The sequence below is a fragment of the Volvox carteri genome (assembly GCF_000143455.1).
Source record: "Volvox carteri f. nagariensis unplaced genomic scaffold VOLCAscaffold_61, whole genome shotgun sequence".
In the NCBI taxonomy this organism is placed as follows: domain Eukaryota; kingdom Viridiplantae; phylum Chlorophyta; class Chlorophyceae; order Chlamydomonadales; family Volvocaceae; genus Volvox; species Volvox carteri.
In genome coordinates this window covers 116,017-129,982 of record NW_003307604.1, presented here as the reverse complement: position 1 = coordinate 129,982, position 13,966 = coordinate 116,017, and the positions used below count along the sequence as shown (strand labels likewise).

General features: G+C 52.0%; 1 protein-coding gene across 1 annotated transcript; it reads right to left on the bottom strand.

The window, feature by feature from the left end:
• Positions 1–3,572: 3,572 nt before the first annotated feature.
• On the bottom strand, positions 3,573–13,017 carry VOLCADRAFT_97453 (uncharacterized protein; the record flags this gene model as incomplete). Its single annotated transcript, XM_002956412.1, has 14 exons — positions 3,573–3,596; positions 3,799–4,210; positions 4,473–5,593; positions 6,265–6,577; positions 7,433–7,792; positions 8,244–8,497; positions 9,218–9,413; positions 9,796–9,974; positions 10,182–10,485; positions 10,878–10,921; positions 11,126–11,373; positions 12,006–12,142; positions 12,615–12,847; positions 12,931–13,017. The coding sequence occupies 14 exons, from the start codon at positions 13,015–13,017 to the stop codon at positions 3,573–3,575; spliced, it is 3,912 nt and encodes a 1,303-aa protein (XP_002956458.1).
• Between the last annotated feature and the right edge of the window lie 949 nt (positions 13,018–13,966).

The window sequence follows — 13,966 nt, the reverse complement described above, 5'->3', positions numbered from 1 at the left end:
AGGAGGATCCTCATCAAGCCAAGGAAATAATTATTTGGTATGTAGGTACTTAAGTGGGCTAGCTGCTGCACTCAGATCAAACGCTACAATTAGGATGGTCTGCACCAGGGGCTATTTTTCACATAGGCAACCAGTGAACTGCCTAAGGGAGTGCAGTATATATACTGCAAATGTATATACATTTTTCAGGAGCACAAGGATGCCTGACTTCCTCTTAGTTGTTTGGGTGGTTAACACATAAACCTTTATCTTAGTTCTGTAAAGCTGGGTTATCTGAATTGTACTCCTTAAGCCGGCGCCATGAGTGCCATGAGTGCCATGAGTGCCATGACCCAAAAATGAATCTGGGACCTTGCGACACAAGTCCTCATCCTTAACGAATGGCTATTTCAGTGAAGGTCAACTTTTTAGCCAAGGTAGACAAGCGTAAGTTGTGGGGCCCTGACCTACAGATGAAGTAGAAGTTCGCTCCACTTGCTCCTGGGGACCTGTGTAACGACGCAAATGCCAATCTGAGCATCCCGGGTTACGTCTTTGCTGTGTTACAATGGTATCGAGACGGGACTGCACGACTTCCGTAACAAACTTCGGGTCGGCGGTTCGATTCTGGCAACCAGCAAGTCGCAAATTGGCGATTTCATGGTGTAATGGATAAACCAGCGCACTGGCGCGAGGTGGGATGGCTCCTGTGCTCGAAATAATGGCCGAGGACGTCCATTGCTAAGTGGGGGGCAATGTAACGACGCAAATGCCAATCTGAGCATCCCGGGTTACGCCTTTGCTGTGTTACAACCTGACACCCTAGATGAAGCTCTGTCACGAACCGCCAAGTGCCGGGACCATAACAACTTGCAGAGAGCCTTTTCGGGAGCTGTCTGGTTGACCCTACGGTGAAGCTGCGGGTTATTTTGGTGTGCCTCTTGGGCCTCTATCTGGCTCGTGTTTGGGCACTCGTCTATCTGGGTAACACAACTGAGGTCAACACACACACACACACACACACATGTGCTGAGTAGTGGGAGCTGTTCGGCCCCCACACATGCTAGTGCTTGCTGAACTCTCGCAATTGCCCTTGTATTACTTGGGTGCCGATCACGAGTGCATTATTGATTTTTGGAATAAGACAGTCACCCAACCGGGTCCCTCAGCCATGCCAGGGGGTGTCCTTCTGGGAGATCTCGCAGATGGCTGGGGATTGAAGCTCTTCCGCCTCTTGAGGGGCATGCATATTGATGTGTGGGATGGCTTACCCGCCGGGTTTACATATGATGATAGTAAGAATTGGTGTACCGGAAAGCCCGCCCTGAGGGAGCAATCCTTTTCAAGCCCCACCGAAGCCTTTTGAAGGCATTTCCGGAGAAAACCGAACGATATTTCAGCGTAAATTTGCATGTTTTCGGGCGCAGACGGGGCCTGGAAACCGGGCTTGCCGTATAAGGCCCGCTTGGTCACCAGTCTAACAACAAGTACAAATGTGCATTGCGGCTGTTTCGCAGCTGTATCGCAGACATTTTCATACATGTAAGCATATCCATATGCCACATTTTCATACATCTAAGCATATGCATAGGTAAACATGCCCGAGTCAGCTGATGATGCATCTCCCTCGGGATTCGCGGCTTCTTTAAGGCATCTCGTAAGTTCCTATCATACAAATAGTATATTAGTGGCGCTATGAAAGTACCTGGGTAACTGATGCGGAGTTTACACCTATGCAGAGAAATCCCCAGTCGCTTCTACTCCTGCTGCTAATGGCAAAGCTGCTGAACATCTTTCAGTGAACATTGACTGTAAGTTTCGAGAAGGTCGCTGCAAATTCCAAACGTTTTGTCGACCGACAGTCTTGCATCGTTATTATGAATGTAGTCAGAAAACCAACCAGCAATCGCTGTTATACACCGCAGCAGCACCTGGGCAGCCAATGATGGCTCAACCCCCGCCTGCTCAGGCTGCACCTGAGGTGGTCGACTTGTCAGGCAAGCTATCGAAGGCGCCTGTCTCTGACATGGGTCAGGCAGCCTTCGTGGAGAAATATCCCTGGTGGCAGCAAACCGGCAAAAAGAAGCAAGGCCACGCGACTGGTGGCTGTAGCATTTGTCAGCAGCACAAGCGGTCAGGTGGTGCCCTGAAGTTCATCAACGGCACTGCTGTCGTGAAGGACTCCAATGACATCATGGCTTCGAGTTTGACTTCCCCTCACACCGCAGCCCTTGCCTCTGACGTCGTTGCATGTCCCTTACATTATAGATTCATAAGCAAACGGCATGATTCTTTATGGATTGTTTCCCTTCATGCTCGGCAACTTTAGACCGACCAATGGCAACACTCTAAGCACCTCCCTCCTGGCGTCTTGCTCGTGCCTGTTTGGTTTGTTGTCCTTCTTATTCTCTTCTTCATTGATTCAATCCAAGTTCAAACGAAGTGTGCCTTTGCGACACACCACAAGCTTTGCCACTTAGAAATGTGTAATTGGAACGATCCCTGAATGTGTTCTGGCTGGGAGCGGACAACAATTGGTCCATGAAGCACAGGCACTTTGGCGCGCCTTGAACTGCCAGCCAGCAGACAGAACATAGATGCAACGTTAACGGTAGTACCACCTAAGTATCGGGCAGTCCCAACTCATGGATTTGGCGCAACATCGGCAACACACGTTGCCGCAATGACACTCCTGCTTTGTGTGTATGTCATTCTACGGATTGCCGCATCACGAGAATGCTAACTGTTAAGTAAAAAATGATGATGCTATGGCGGCTACATGCTTGCGATGATCCAAACAGGTCTACACCGCCGTAGCAAGTCTGCCGACCCTTATTGTTTGAGAATTTCAATAACAAGTTTGTACACCAAACGTGGCGGCGTTCTTGTGCTTGCACTCCTATCCCGAACGGACTGCCCTGCGAATTAAACGGGTGTCAAGTGGCTGCACCGGGGCCGAGCCCCTTTTCGGCTTTGGAAAGCCGGCCCCCTAGTCGTTCGTGTATGCACTCTTCATGCACATGTGCAGACAGTTCTGGCACTGTTTGTGAGCAGTAAGTAAAATCGACAAAGCAAGCAAGCAACCGCATAGCAAATCACAGGCCGTCACCCGCCGCTGCAAACCACAGCACACTAGGACTCTACCGGTTCATCATGTACCGGCCCCTGCTGCTGCTGTCCAGCCGCTTCCTAAGTGCGTTACGGATCAATCTAGATCTGGCAGGAATGGACGTTTTTGGCTAGAGGAATGAAAACGTACGGGTCGGCCTCAATTTATTCCTTTTTTCCAAAGGCCAAAATGCCGATTTATTCCTTCTAAGTAATATATTACTTAATAAAAAAACGCTGGAAGATGGACGAAAGCATGTTTTCTTAGACTGCCCAGCACCGACATAGCTCATGACCAGCTGAAGTTGGCAAACCTTCTCCACAAATCCTGGCTAAATAGGGTCTCTAATAGCTCATTTCCAACAGTGCGTTCAATAATTCGGCTAGTTCGGCCAGCTCGGCTTCATGTGAGTGCAGTAGGATAATGGTTTTCCTTGTGAGTTTTGTGGTATGTGCCGAATTGGATGGCCATCAGCTATAGCTAGCTAGCTACCTAGCCCCTGGGCCCCCTGTTCATATGGACCCGGTTTGAGGGTAATCCAACGCAAGGTGCAACATACACACACACGCACACAGTGATGTCAGCCCTGAATTGTAGGAGCTGTCCAGTCCTTCATAGTAGGAAGGTGAGGAGGCTCCAATATTAAAAATTTATGTCATAGCTCTCCTGCTCAACTTACCAACTCTACAACGTGCCCCCATCAATCTTACCATCCCTCCAGCTTTTATTCTAAAACACTCACCGTTGGATACCCCCGCTGTGGGGTTATCATCACCGGTGTCCACATCCGTAGCACTGTACACATTGATATGGAATCGCCACTGAAGCAATGTGCGTTGTGTATCATCTGCCAGGTCATCCCCGCAGTTTATCCACACGTACTCGACCTCCCCCAATGCCGCCTCTGCCAGATGCATTGCTTTAACGGCCGCTGATGCGGACGTACTCGCGCCTGCTTCCAGATCTATCAGCAGCTGACGAGCAGCTGTGGCTGCAGCATCAGCATTTGCATTGGACGCTTCAGCAGCAGTCGTCACCAAGCTTTGCATGGCAGCAGAGGCGCCAGCGGCTGCAGCGAGCACTGACCGCAGCTCCTTTTGAGTGATGATGATTTCATTCAGGCTGGGTGATTACAGTCATTGGATGAGCGGATGAAAGGGCGGCCACAGGGGAGGGTGATAATATGTCAACAGATGACAGGAGAAAACCAAGCATGGCCCCTTGCACAACAGAACTCTTTCAGCACCCTCCTCCTGTTGTAACTCAATTAGGTTTAAAACCCCCCAAACATGCCCTTCACAGCACCTATCAGATTTACTAACATGCCTGGTGCAATACTTATTAGCATGCTCGTTGTTTCATTGACATGTGGAAGTCTCCCCACCTAGCTTGCGTGTCCACGGCCACGCTAGTCATGTCCGTTAAAAGCTGCGAGTATGATAACATTTCCTCTGCTGACTGACGCAGGTCTGCTGCCTGCGGACCACTATCTAGATCACCGCTGCTCATCCGAGCTGCTATACTGGAACCCTCCATCACCAGCTCCACTGCCTGCTGCGAAAGCGCTTCTATGAGCATCTGCACGAGGGAAACAGACGATGAGGCACCATCGGGCAGTTCCGCAGCAGTATCGTCACTGATCTTTTCAGAGCCAGGCTCAGCGCTGAGTGCAGCAGTAATTGCTGGGCCATCACCAGGAAGCTGCTGCTGCAGTAGCAGCCGCTGCCGACTGTGACTGCCAAGCCCATCTTCCACTGATAGCCTTTGTAAATGATGCGTGTCAATACCATTGCTGTCGCTACCACTTTCCCCAGAGGCAATTTCCACCGGCATTCTTGGAGTTAGGTTGGGTAGCCCTGTCGCCATGGTTTCATCCCCGTCACTCATGACAGTGCCAACGTCCTTCTGTGGTGTCAGGAGCCGCAAGGGCAGCCAGAGTGCCTCTGCAATTGCCGCCAACCACCTCCCGGCAGCAGGGACCAGCATGTGATGGTATACATCACCAGTGGCATCCCGGTCGGGGATGGAGGCGCCGCCTCCGCCACGATACCGATTGTGGATGTTTGCCATCAGCAGCTCCAAAATCAAGTCCTCCACAACTCCATGGCTGGTACCATCGAGTTCCAATGCCTTCTGGGCCCGTGACTCCCGAGCAAGGTGGCCTTCAACACTGCTGCCAACACTGTTGGCTGGATACGGGACCGCCAAGGAGTGCTTCAAATCACTGGCGTCATCGGGCTGCATTTCACTTAGTTCACGGCGATGATGGGTAATACCACTGATGTCAGCATCACCGGCCAGGTGCACTGTTCCTGTATTGGTGTTGTATCCGAAGACCGCCAACAGCTTCTCGTGGCGAAAAGATGGGTCATTCATGAAAAACGATGTGAAGTTGTTGAAATCAGCGACAGCACCACGGTGTACGGCTGAGGGCAGGTAGGTGTGTATTGCCGCCGCCACACGGAGCACGGTGGTAGCGCTTGATACTTGCTCTGTGCTTGCACCCTGTGCATAGTGGTTTTGTGGAGGAAAATACGCGCATTTGGCGCACACAAACCATGCTGTCGCCTTAAGGTTCACACTTTGCCCTCGGAATTTACCTGTCTTTATGTCGCTGGAAGTAATAAGTAAAGCAAAGACTGCGGAGGAACCCCCTCAATCTAATCCCCAGGACTCCTTTCCACCATCAGAAAACACCCGTATGCTGTATATCAGGAGGAAATCACCATTTTGCAGAGCAAGTGCATGAGGTCATGCCACTGAGGGGCATGTGATTGCATTCCAGAAGGCCGATGGGGGTTTCGTTCTGCATGTTGGGAATAGAACTGAGCGGATATGCATAGCTGCCAATTATCTTCCCACGACACAATCTAATCACAACACCATTCAGTAAACAGGTGCTGGCTATAAGCGAGCCCTTGCACATATAGCTCGTTGCGGGTCCGGGGTCTGCAGGTTCGGGGTCTATACCTGCCGTCAAGTAATTTATTCAGACATACGGTTTCATCTTCCTGTCACGTGTTTAGCAGTCATAAAATGCTTTCACATAAAATGCTTTCACTCCAATGACTTAAGCACCACTTTGAAATGATTCAGCATGTGCCATGCTTCTGAATACCCAGATGAACCTGTGTACAAAATTTAACACATTCGAGGGAGAAATTATAGCAACCCACCAGCAGTTGTATGTCTGAGGAGTCATATCCCAATGACGCCAAGCGATTGGCGGCGTACGAGAATGCCATCTTGTACGGCTCGGTAGCGTTCATGGTTATGAGCGCCGGGATTATTGAGGCGGAGGTGTCTGCCAGTGATGCGACACTAGTGTTGATAGCGGCCGCATGCGCCGCCGCTAAGGTTGCGCTGTTGTACTTGAAGTCAGCGGGGGCGGATAACGGTGATGGGAATGAGACGAGCGTGGAGGACTTGTAGTACACATGTACGGTGCGATACGAGGCGACTTCACTGTAGCCGTTACTCGCAGTAAACCTGCAGCATGCAGGAACAGTGTATACCGCTCACCACGGGGGATATACTACGCATAGGGGTGGAGCCATACGGTATTTCTGTATAGCGGTTTATGGCTTCATAAATCACGGAAAGCAGGGTCGCCATTGTTATTTGCTATCACGATGTGGACTGTCTCGGGCTGTAACATTCATCCAGAGCAGAATTTCCTAACCACCAGTGCGGCACTGAATTTCTCTAACCAAGCTCCAAACTTCTCTCAACGGTCAGCAATCATATCATAATCCGATGTAAGTGTGAAAAGTAGGTCATGCAAGTCTTGGAGACGATGACTAAACGTTTAGTCATCGTAGGCAACCTTATGAATTAAAACTGAAACACAGAGGCCGAGGCAGGAAACGCCGCGAACTTTGCCAAATCAATTTTGGTTAATCGTAATGCAGCTGCCAAAATTGCAAATGGCAAGTCGTCCTAATGATGTCTTAGATGTCAGCTTGATGCGAGAGGATAGCTCGTAGGGTGTTGCCAACTGCAAGCCGCGATTCGCGCTGAGCGCGTCTACAATGCTAAAGCGTAAATAATTTGAGCAGAAAAACATCCTGTTTGGTCTATTACTGAGGATTACCGCTCACGAGTCGTGAGTCACGACTACACAATCAGTGGACAGATGCAGCTGCTGAACCTCTGGCGGGCGACCTGACAATTAGCAATCACTAATTGACGTAAATTTTGGGGTAGGTGAAAATTGCCGACCGTATTTCCTTAAAACGATTTAGATTTTTCCCGTACCGACCGTAATCAACGCAAGATAACGATAAGACGGTTGCGGCTTGCTTGCGTTATGCAACTTTCTGCCCTTTTGACTGAACAACTCACTTGTACTTGTAAGTTCCTGGCGGACACCCCCGCGGCAGGTGAAGCATCTCCATCGTGCACGTCTTACATTGCTTCTTGCTGTCGCCACTGCCCTGATCGCAGCTGATAGTTGGCTGTACGGTAATGGACCCTGTCAGATCTAACAACATTCGTCGGCCGTCACCGTAAACAGTAAGGCCCAGTGCGAAGACGCTGCAACCTGATGTGTCATTTATTGCCCTACACGGCCCCAGGTACATCTTTGGCACTTTGCCGTACTCCACATACGCGACACTGGGTAGTACGGCGAGCGCCGGTGTGTACAGCACAGGAGTCTTGAGCCGATTGGCAACAGAACACGGGAGTGGCGAGCAGAAAAACCTGCCCAGAGTGCAGCGCCGGTGCATAGTTGGGAATGGCAGATCGCCCAGGGACAGCGGAACACGGGGTCACCGGGGCCAGGTCATCTGGGGCTGAGCAAAGGAGATGAGGAAGCATTATGCAGGCAATCCCTTGAAGCAAAGCCATAGGATGCCAACAGCCAAGGGGCTACAAAACCGTGGCTTTGGACACTTGTGGTATGGTGGGCTGGGAGGCGCCAAGATATGAAAGTAAAGAATAATAAGGCTCCGAAACTTCTGGAAACCCGGCGGCAGGCTCGCTGTGCATACTAGGCGCCTTAATGACATCCATGCATAAGGACACATGTCGCAGCGCTAGGCCAGGTCTGAGCTCGTCAAGAGATGACGGTTGTAAAATCATGTACTGTTGCGCTTTGAATCCTAGATTTCATGGAGCGCCAAGCTGAAGAGCTGGTTTACAGAGGACTTACCCTCCTTGTGGGTCCTCACAGTAAGTGGTGGGCAAGGGAGGGGAGCCGCTGATGTTCCCCGTGGTGCCCATGACACTTGTGACGGTTGAAGCGGCGCATGGGTCCGAGATGATGACGTAACGCCGTACAGTAGCGTTGGCGCGGGCGTTATCCCACACCCAGAAGTCTACCGGGAAGATGGTCCCTACCGTCGCCAGCGTGTTGATCCCACAGCCTGCCAGCCCGCGCAGGCGCAGTGTGTAGCTCTCTAACTCCTGCCAGGGTGGATTTCAGGAGTATATATCCATAACTGCTTGCATGCGTGCACTTTACAAAACTGAGCTGCTTGTGCAGTGAAGTTGTATATGCGTGTGTGCCTCTGTGAAATGTATGGGTTTGGAGGGGGGAGATGAAACACTAGGGACCAATCAAATGCGAACTAGACTCAAAAACAGCCACGGCATGCTTAATGACTCGAACTACGCTAGGGCCGTCAAACTGAGACCAGGCTCATGTCCCTAACAACAGCCCAGCGAAACGCATGAATTCACACACCCAGTGCCAGGTCATGTCCGATACCATGTAAACTGATGCATATATTGTGCACAATAGCTGCTTCCGATGGCAATATGAAGAACCCAAGTCTCACGTAGATGCTGTTCCTATGGCGGCAAAAGTTTCAAATGCAGTCCAGCAGCAGAACACTTCCTTGTGATCTGCTGGTATATCCACCTAACCGTTTCCACCTCGCCCCACCTTCCACATCCTTATCTTGTTGTTTGTCTGAAACTATTTTTCCTCGCCCGGGAGGCCGGACAACCTTCAAGATCCCGACAGCTTGTCAACCCAGGCATGCTGCTGCTCCGATCTTCCAAACAAGACACACTCTCATACACATACATGCAGATATACGCGCTCATACACGTGCACATGATGCTCTTACGTGCACATATTTTGAGCCGGCCAGTGCTGCAATGGTCGGCCTACAAACGTACCCGCGTCGTGCACCCTTCGGCTGACAAACACGCCGCCGGTGGACAGGCTATGACTGCGCCTGTCAGATCGAGAGCAACCAGCACCGAAGAGGATGTAGCCTCATTCCTTGATACGGCGCCATCGGGGTCCGTTGCTCGGGCGCCTGGCTCACACGGCTTGTCGAAAGTCGGTACACTGCCATTGCAATAGTCGTACCTGCGATGCGTGTGCGAGCCGTTGTGTGTATGGCGGCCGGGGGTCTTAAGGTGGGTGTGGCGTCTCCTTGCCCTTTCCGATATCTGCGGGTTCTAGGTTTCTCCCCCCTTAACATCTGTGCTTCCACCTCGCCCCCTGTTTCAGACCTGGGAGGCTGCCGTCCACACCGAAGCATCGCAATGTCACTCACCTCTATTGAGCCGTCTTGCGTGCAGTGCACGCCACGCATTTCCATTATCCTTCAACTCCTGTCCCTACCCCCTGATTCAATCTTAGCGTTTATGCTTTCTCTCCTAATCGCCCCGGCCCCAACCCATGGCTACATGCACGAAACCCCATGGCCCACACGGCCCATGCAGCCCTCCGTTTCGGCCTTGCTTACCTCGCGCCCCTCATAACATGCACCAACATCGACGCTGCCTCCGAGACATGGAGCTCGATGGTGGGGGCCTGGTTAGGCGGAGTTTGCTGCTGACTAACGACTCCGGCTGCTTGGGGTCTTCCAAGCTTGCCGATGGATCCAAGCTCGCTGAGACACACCTGGTCCACAGAGCAGGTCACCTGACACGCCAAAAAGGACCCATGGGTCAGTAGGCGTGGGTTGGTGGGCGATCTGGGTCGGGTTGGGGTATAAGTGAGTGTATCGGTGGGCGTATCGGTGCACGTGTTGGTGAGCCACAGCATCATGCACGACTAGTACAAGGCATACCCAACAAGGCGGTACGATTGGGTAGCGGCATGGACCTCCTTCCGCCTCCTGAAACTCACATTATCGCCACATAACCGTTCACCAGGGAGGCAAGCTGCCCGGACCACCAGTGTGCGCATGGTGGCCGCCGTCCTGCCACCACTGTTGGAAACATCGTAGGTAATTGTGTACACGCCGGGGATCGAACTGGAAATGTTGCAGGCCAGCAGCACCGGCACGGTAGTGTATGCCGTCGCCGCCGTACTGGAAGGCGTGAATGGTTGTCCGCATACCCGCAGCCTGCTGCTCAGGTCCCCTTCCAACGGGTCCAGGACGCGTGCACCGGCGTCGCAAGGGAGACTAACTGGTATGTCCTGCATGCACCTGGGGCAAATACACGCAACAACGCAACGGAAGCGAAATTTGTGAGTGGGTGCATCCACAGGAGCATGTGAGGGCACAAACATAACATCTGCATTTTTAGGAAATTGGCACGGAAGACCGCAGCATAGTCGGCAATTCATCCAGGTACACAGATCATTTCGTATGCAGCAAAAGGGTAAGGACGCGGATACACACGTGGCTCATGGATAGATGGATGCCGTGAAAAGGCATGCCCACTGGGCATTGCCCAGTTCCAGATACCAGGTCGTTATGTATTCATGCGGGGAAGAAGAACAAGAACAAGATGCAAGGCAAAATTGTATGTTTTAGTGATCTGCATGCTCCAGCTTCCACCACCCAGACTCCCCAGACAATCCATCCCCATTGCCTACCTGTCAAAGCTGCCAAACTGCGGGATTTTCACCAGTCTTGGGCCCTGCAGAGCGATGTGCGGGGCGGACGGGTCATTCATTGGCTCCCACCCATCCGCTTCAACACCCCACTGGCTGGTGGCGTTGCTGCGCTTGCTGCTGCCTTCGGCGCTCCCACTGCTAGCGCTACCACCGTCGTTGGCGGTGGGTCCACCAGCCACGCTGTTGAAAGCAGACGAATACCGGCCGAAACCGCACACGCCGCTGACCGTGCACTGCCCTTCCCCCTCGTCATCCACACAAAACGTTTCTGGCGGGGTGCAGATGATCTTGATTAAGCGCCAGCCGACGGCTGCCACACCGCTGCTGTCGGTCACACTGTATCGAATGACATAGCTGTGCAGAGCCAGCGGAGGTGTGGCAGCGAAAGTGTCGACAGCAGTGATGCCGTACGCTTGGATAGCGTTCGTCAGGTTGATTGTTGCACCGAATTCGTCAATGTCGAAGGCGGTAGCGCCTGATGGCCAAAATTTGGTGAGTGGAGAGAGAGGGGTATGCGGCAACAGAGGGAGCTACAATAAGGCTGCAGGTTGAGGGTGTAAATCCGTTTTCTGTACGGAAGAAAACGCAATCTCGTCACATTCTCACGAGATGAGATGATCATGAGATGATTAAATAGTGAGCTCCACGTTATAGCTGGTCGCCAGAAAGTTCTCTCGATATAACGACGGGTATTGTGGCTAGCTTACGTGGTGGGGAAGTGGGACCCCTGCGTGTGCCTTTCCCTGCCAGGGTGTTGCCAAAAAATTGCTGGCTGGCATGATCTCTGTTGGTACAGAACCGGGTACTCGGTCACTTCTCAGTCTGCATTATAACAACCATTTGCTGTAACATGTATAACATGTATCCTGCCAAGGACCATCGTCAGCCCCTGGTGCAGCTGCTTCCAGTCTGAAAGGGTGGACCTGACGGCCTGGACTTCATCCGATGATCAGGATTCGTTGCCAAATGTACCCCCAAAACCCAAACTAAAAAGCACGAGCCTTTATAATCACAAAAGCGCTTCTCAACATATTGGCAGAGCACTTCAGCCTGTCGATATTGCTTACATACGCCGTACTGTACGACAACTAGTACACACGTCCCAACCTGGATCTGTCCAGGCTGATCCATACGGCACTTCATCCAGTATGACCGGCTCGCCAGCGGTGCTGATGTACGGCTTGCCAAGGCCCATAAGGAGCAGTCGGGGGGCCTGGGTGTCCTTAGGCACTGGCAGCCGTATCCTGGAGGAAGCGAACATAAGCTGGGCTTGGCAGTTCCAGGTGCTGTACAGAAAAGGTCACCCACTCATCTTATCCCCACCAAAAGCCCCGCGGCCCAAGTACGACGTGAATAGCAAAGCAGCACGGAAAGCAGGGGACTTGGGAAGTATGGTTGAGCACACAATCTGAACCCGCTAGACATAGGCTGGTGCAGCGATGGCGGCTTCTGGTTCATTTGCTCCGGGTTCCTGGCATGGGAACGCTATGCACCCCTACATACATCCCTGGTGGTCAGGGCACATGCGAGTCCGGAGGTTGCAGCAAGCACCCGGCATGCCCTTGCTATTGGCATTACGATGTTAGTCGCTTGCCCCAACATATTTCGCCCGTCTTCATGGCCTGAGCAGAGGCAAGCCGCTTCTCAGCCTGGAAATGCTGCTCCCATTCATCACATGGCGCACAGAAGCCACTACCCGCCCACCTGTTTGCTCACCAGTTCTTATCGGCACTATCTATGGCAATTTTGTCCAAATTAAACACCGGTGTGTTGGATGTGGTTGGTGTAGATCCGCCACGACTGCTGCCACTGATGCTGCTGTTGGCTCCGCTGTTGTCCAGGTCCGTTCCCAGGGATATTGTACCAAAGACCAAGTCTAAGAGGTTGACGCACCTGGGGGTAATTGAGGGGGTTCGGTATGGAAGCGTGACAGGTTTCAAAGCAAGGGACTGACGGACAGAGTGTGTGATGACGTGTGTGGTACAGCTTGTGGCTGATTTATCTGCAACGATAAACAGCAGTGCACTCTTACTACAGGAACTCGTCTGTAAAATTGTTGCTTGATCATCTGTCCATCTGTTGTATTCCGCTTCTTAAATCTGGTCCCCAACTGATACATTTTTCTGTCTAATTTTTCCTTTCTCGCTTGGCGTGGTTGCTGGACAAGTTCGCTGGAACTAACTGAATTCCAACTGCCTATTTTGCCGCTTTTCTGTCAGATCTTTATGGCTCCGACCTCTGGGTCAGACGGCGAGCGGGATGCTGTCATGGATGCCTACAAGTAAACGCCGCCTCAGGCGGAAGTCCATACTTGCAGAAGTATGGGCAGGGGTCGTAGCACAGGCTATGACTGGGACACTGGTCCCTGGCTTGCGGAGCCCCGTCATCGATTGGAAGCATGGATCAACGGTACGCCATTCCGGACTGGACCGCGCCTTTTTGGAACTGGCTGTACAATTCATGGGATGGCCGCATCCTCCGCTATTTAAGCGGGCGAAACTCTTCCAAATCGGTGTCTTCCGACGCCACCATCCAGTTGTGGTTTAGTAAGATTTAACAAGTCTGGTATCGAGACGGTTCCTCCTGGGGCCTCTCGCATTTCTGAAATTTTCAAGATTCCCCTTTTGCCATCAAGATCCCCACTTCTACCGGCGTGTGGATGGAGGTCGACGACGTCACCGGACCTTTGGCTACAATCGTCGACACTCTTGGCGATGCTGTCCGCGAAGTCGCTGCGTCCGGTCTGTAAACTACTTTAGCAAATCTGTTTGCTGACTTTTTCTAGGATTTTGTGTTACTAGCGGTAAAGTTGCTGCAGGCTCCGAACCGCCGGTTCCTTCGGCGGTCCCTGCCCTTTGCCGGAGGCTCTGTCAAGAGCTTCGTAGCACCCGTTCGGTGCTAGAACAGACTTTCAGAAAACTTGACAGTTCTCTTTACTTGGGTACGCGGTCTGCCTGATCTGGGTCAGGATAGTTGGAAATGGAGTCTAGGCGAAGTCGTTGGGGATTGCCCTCCACTATCGATATGACCAATGGAACTGTCCCTCCGCCACCTATTGCCCTGAATAA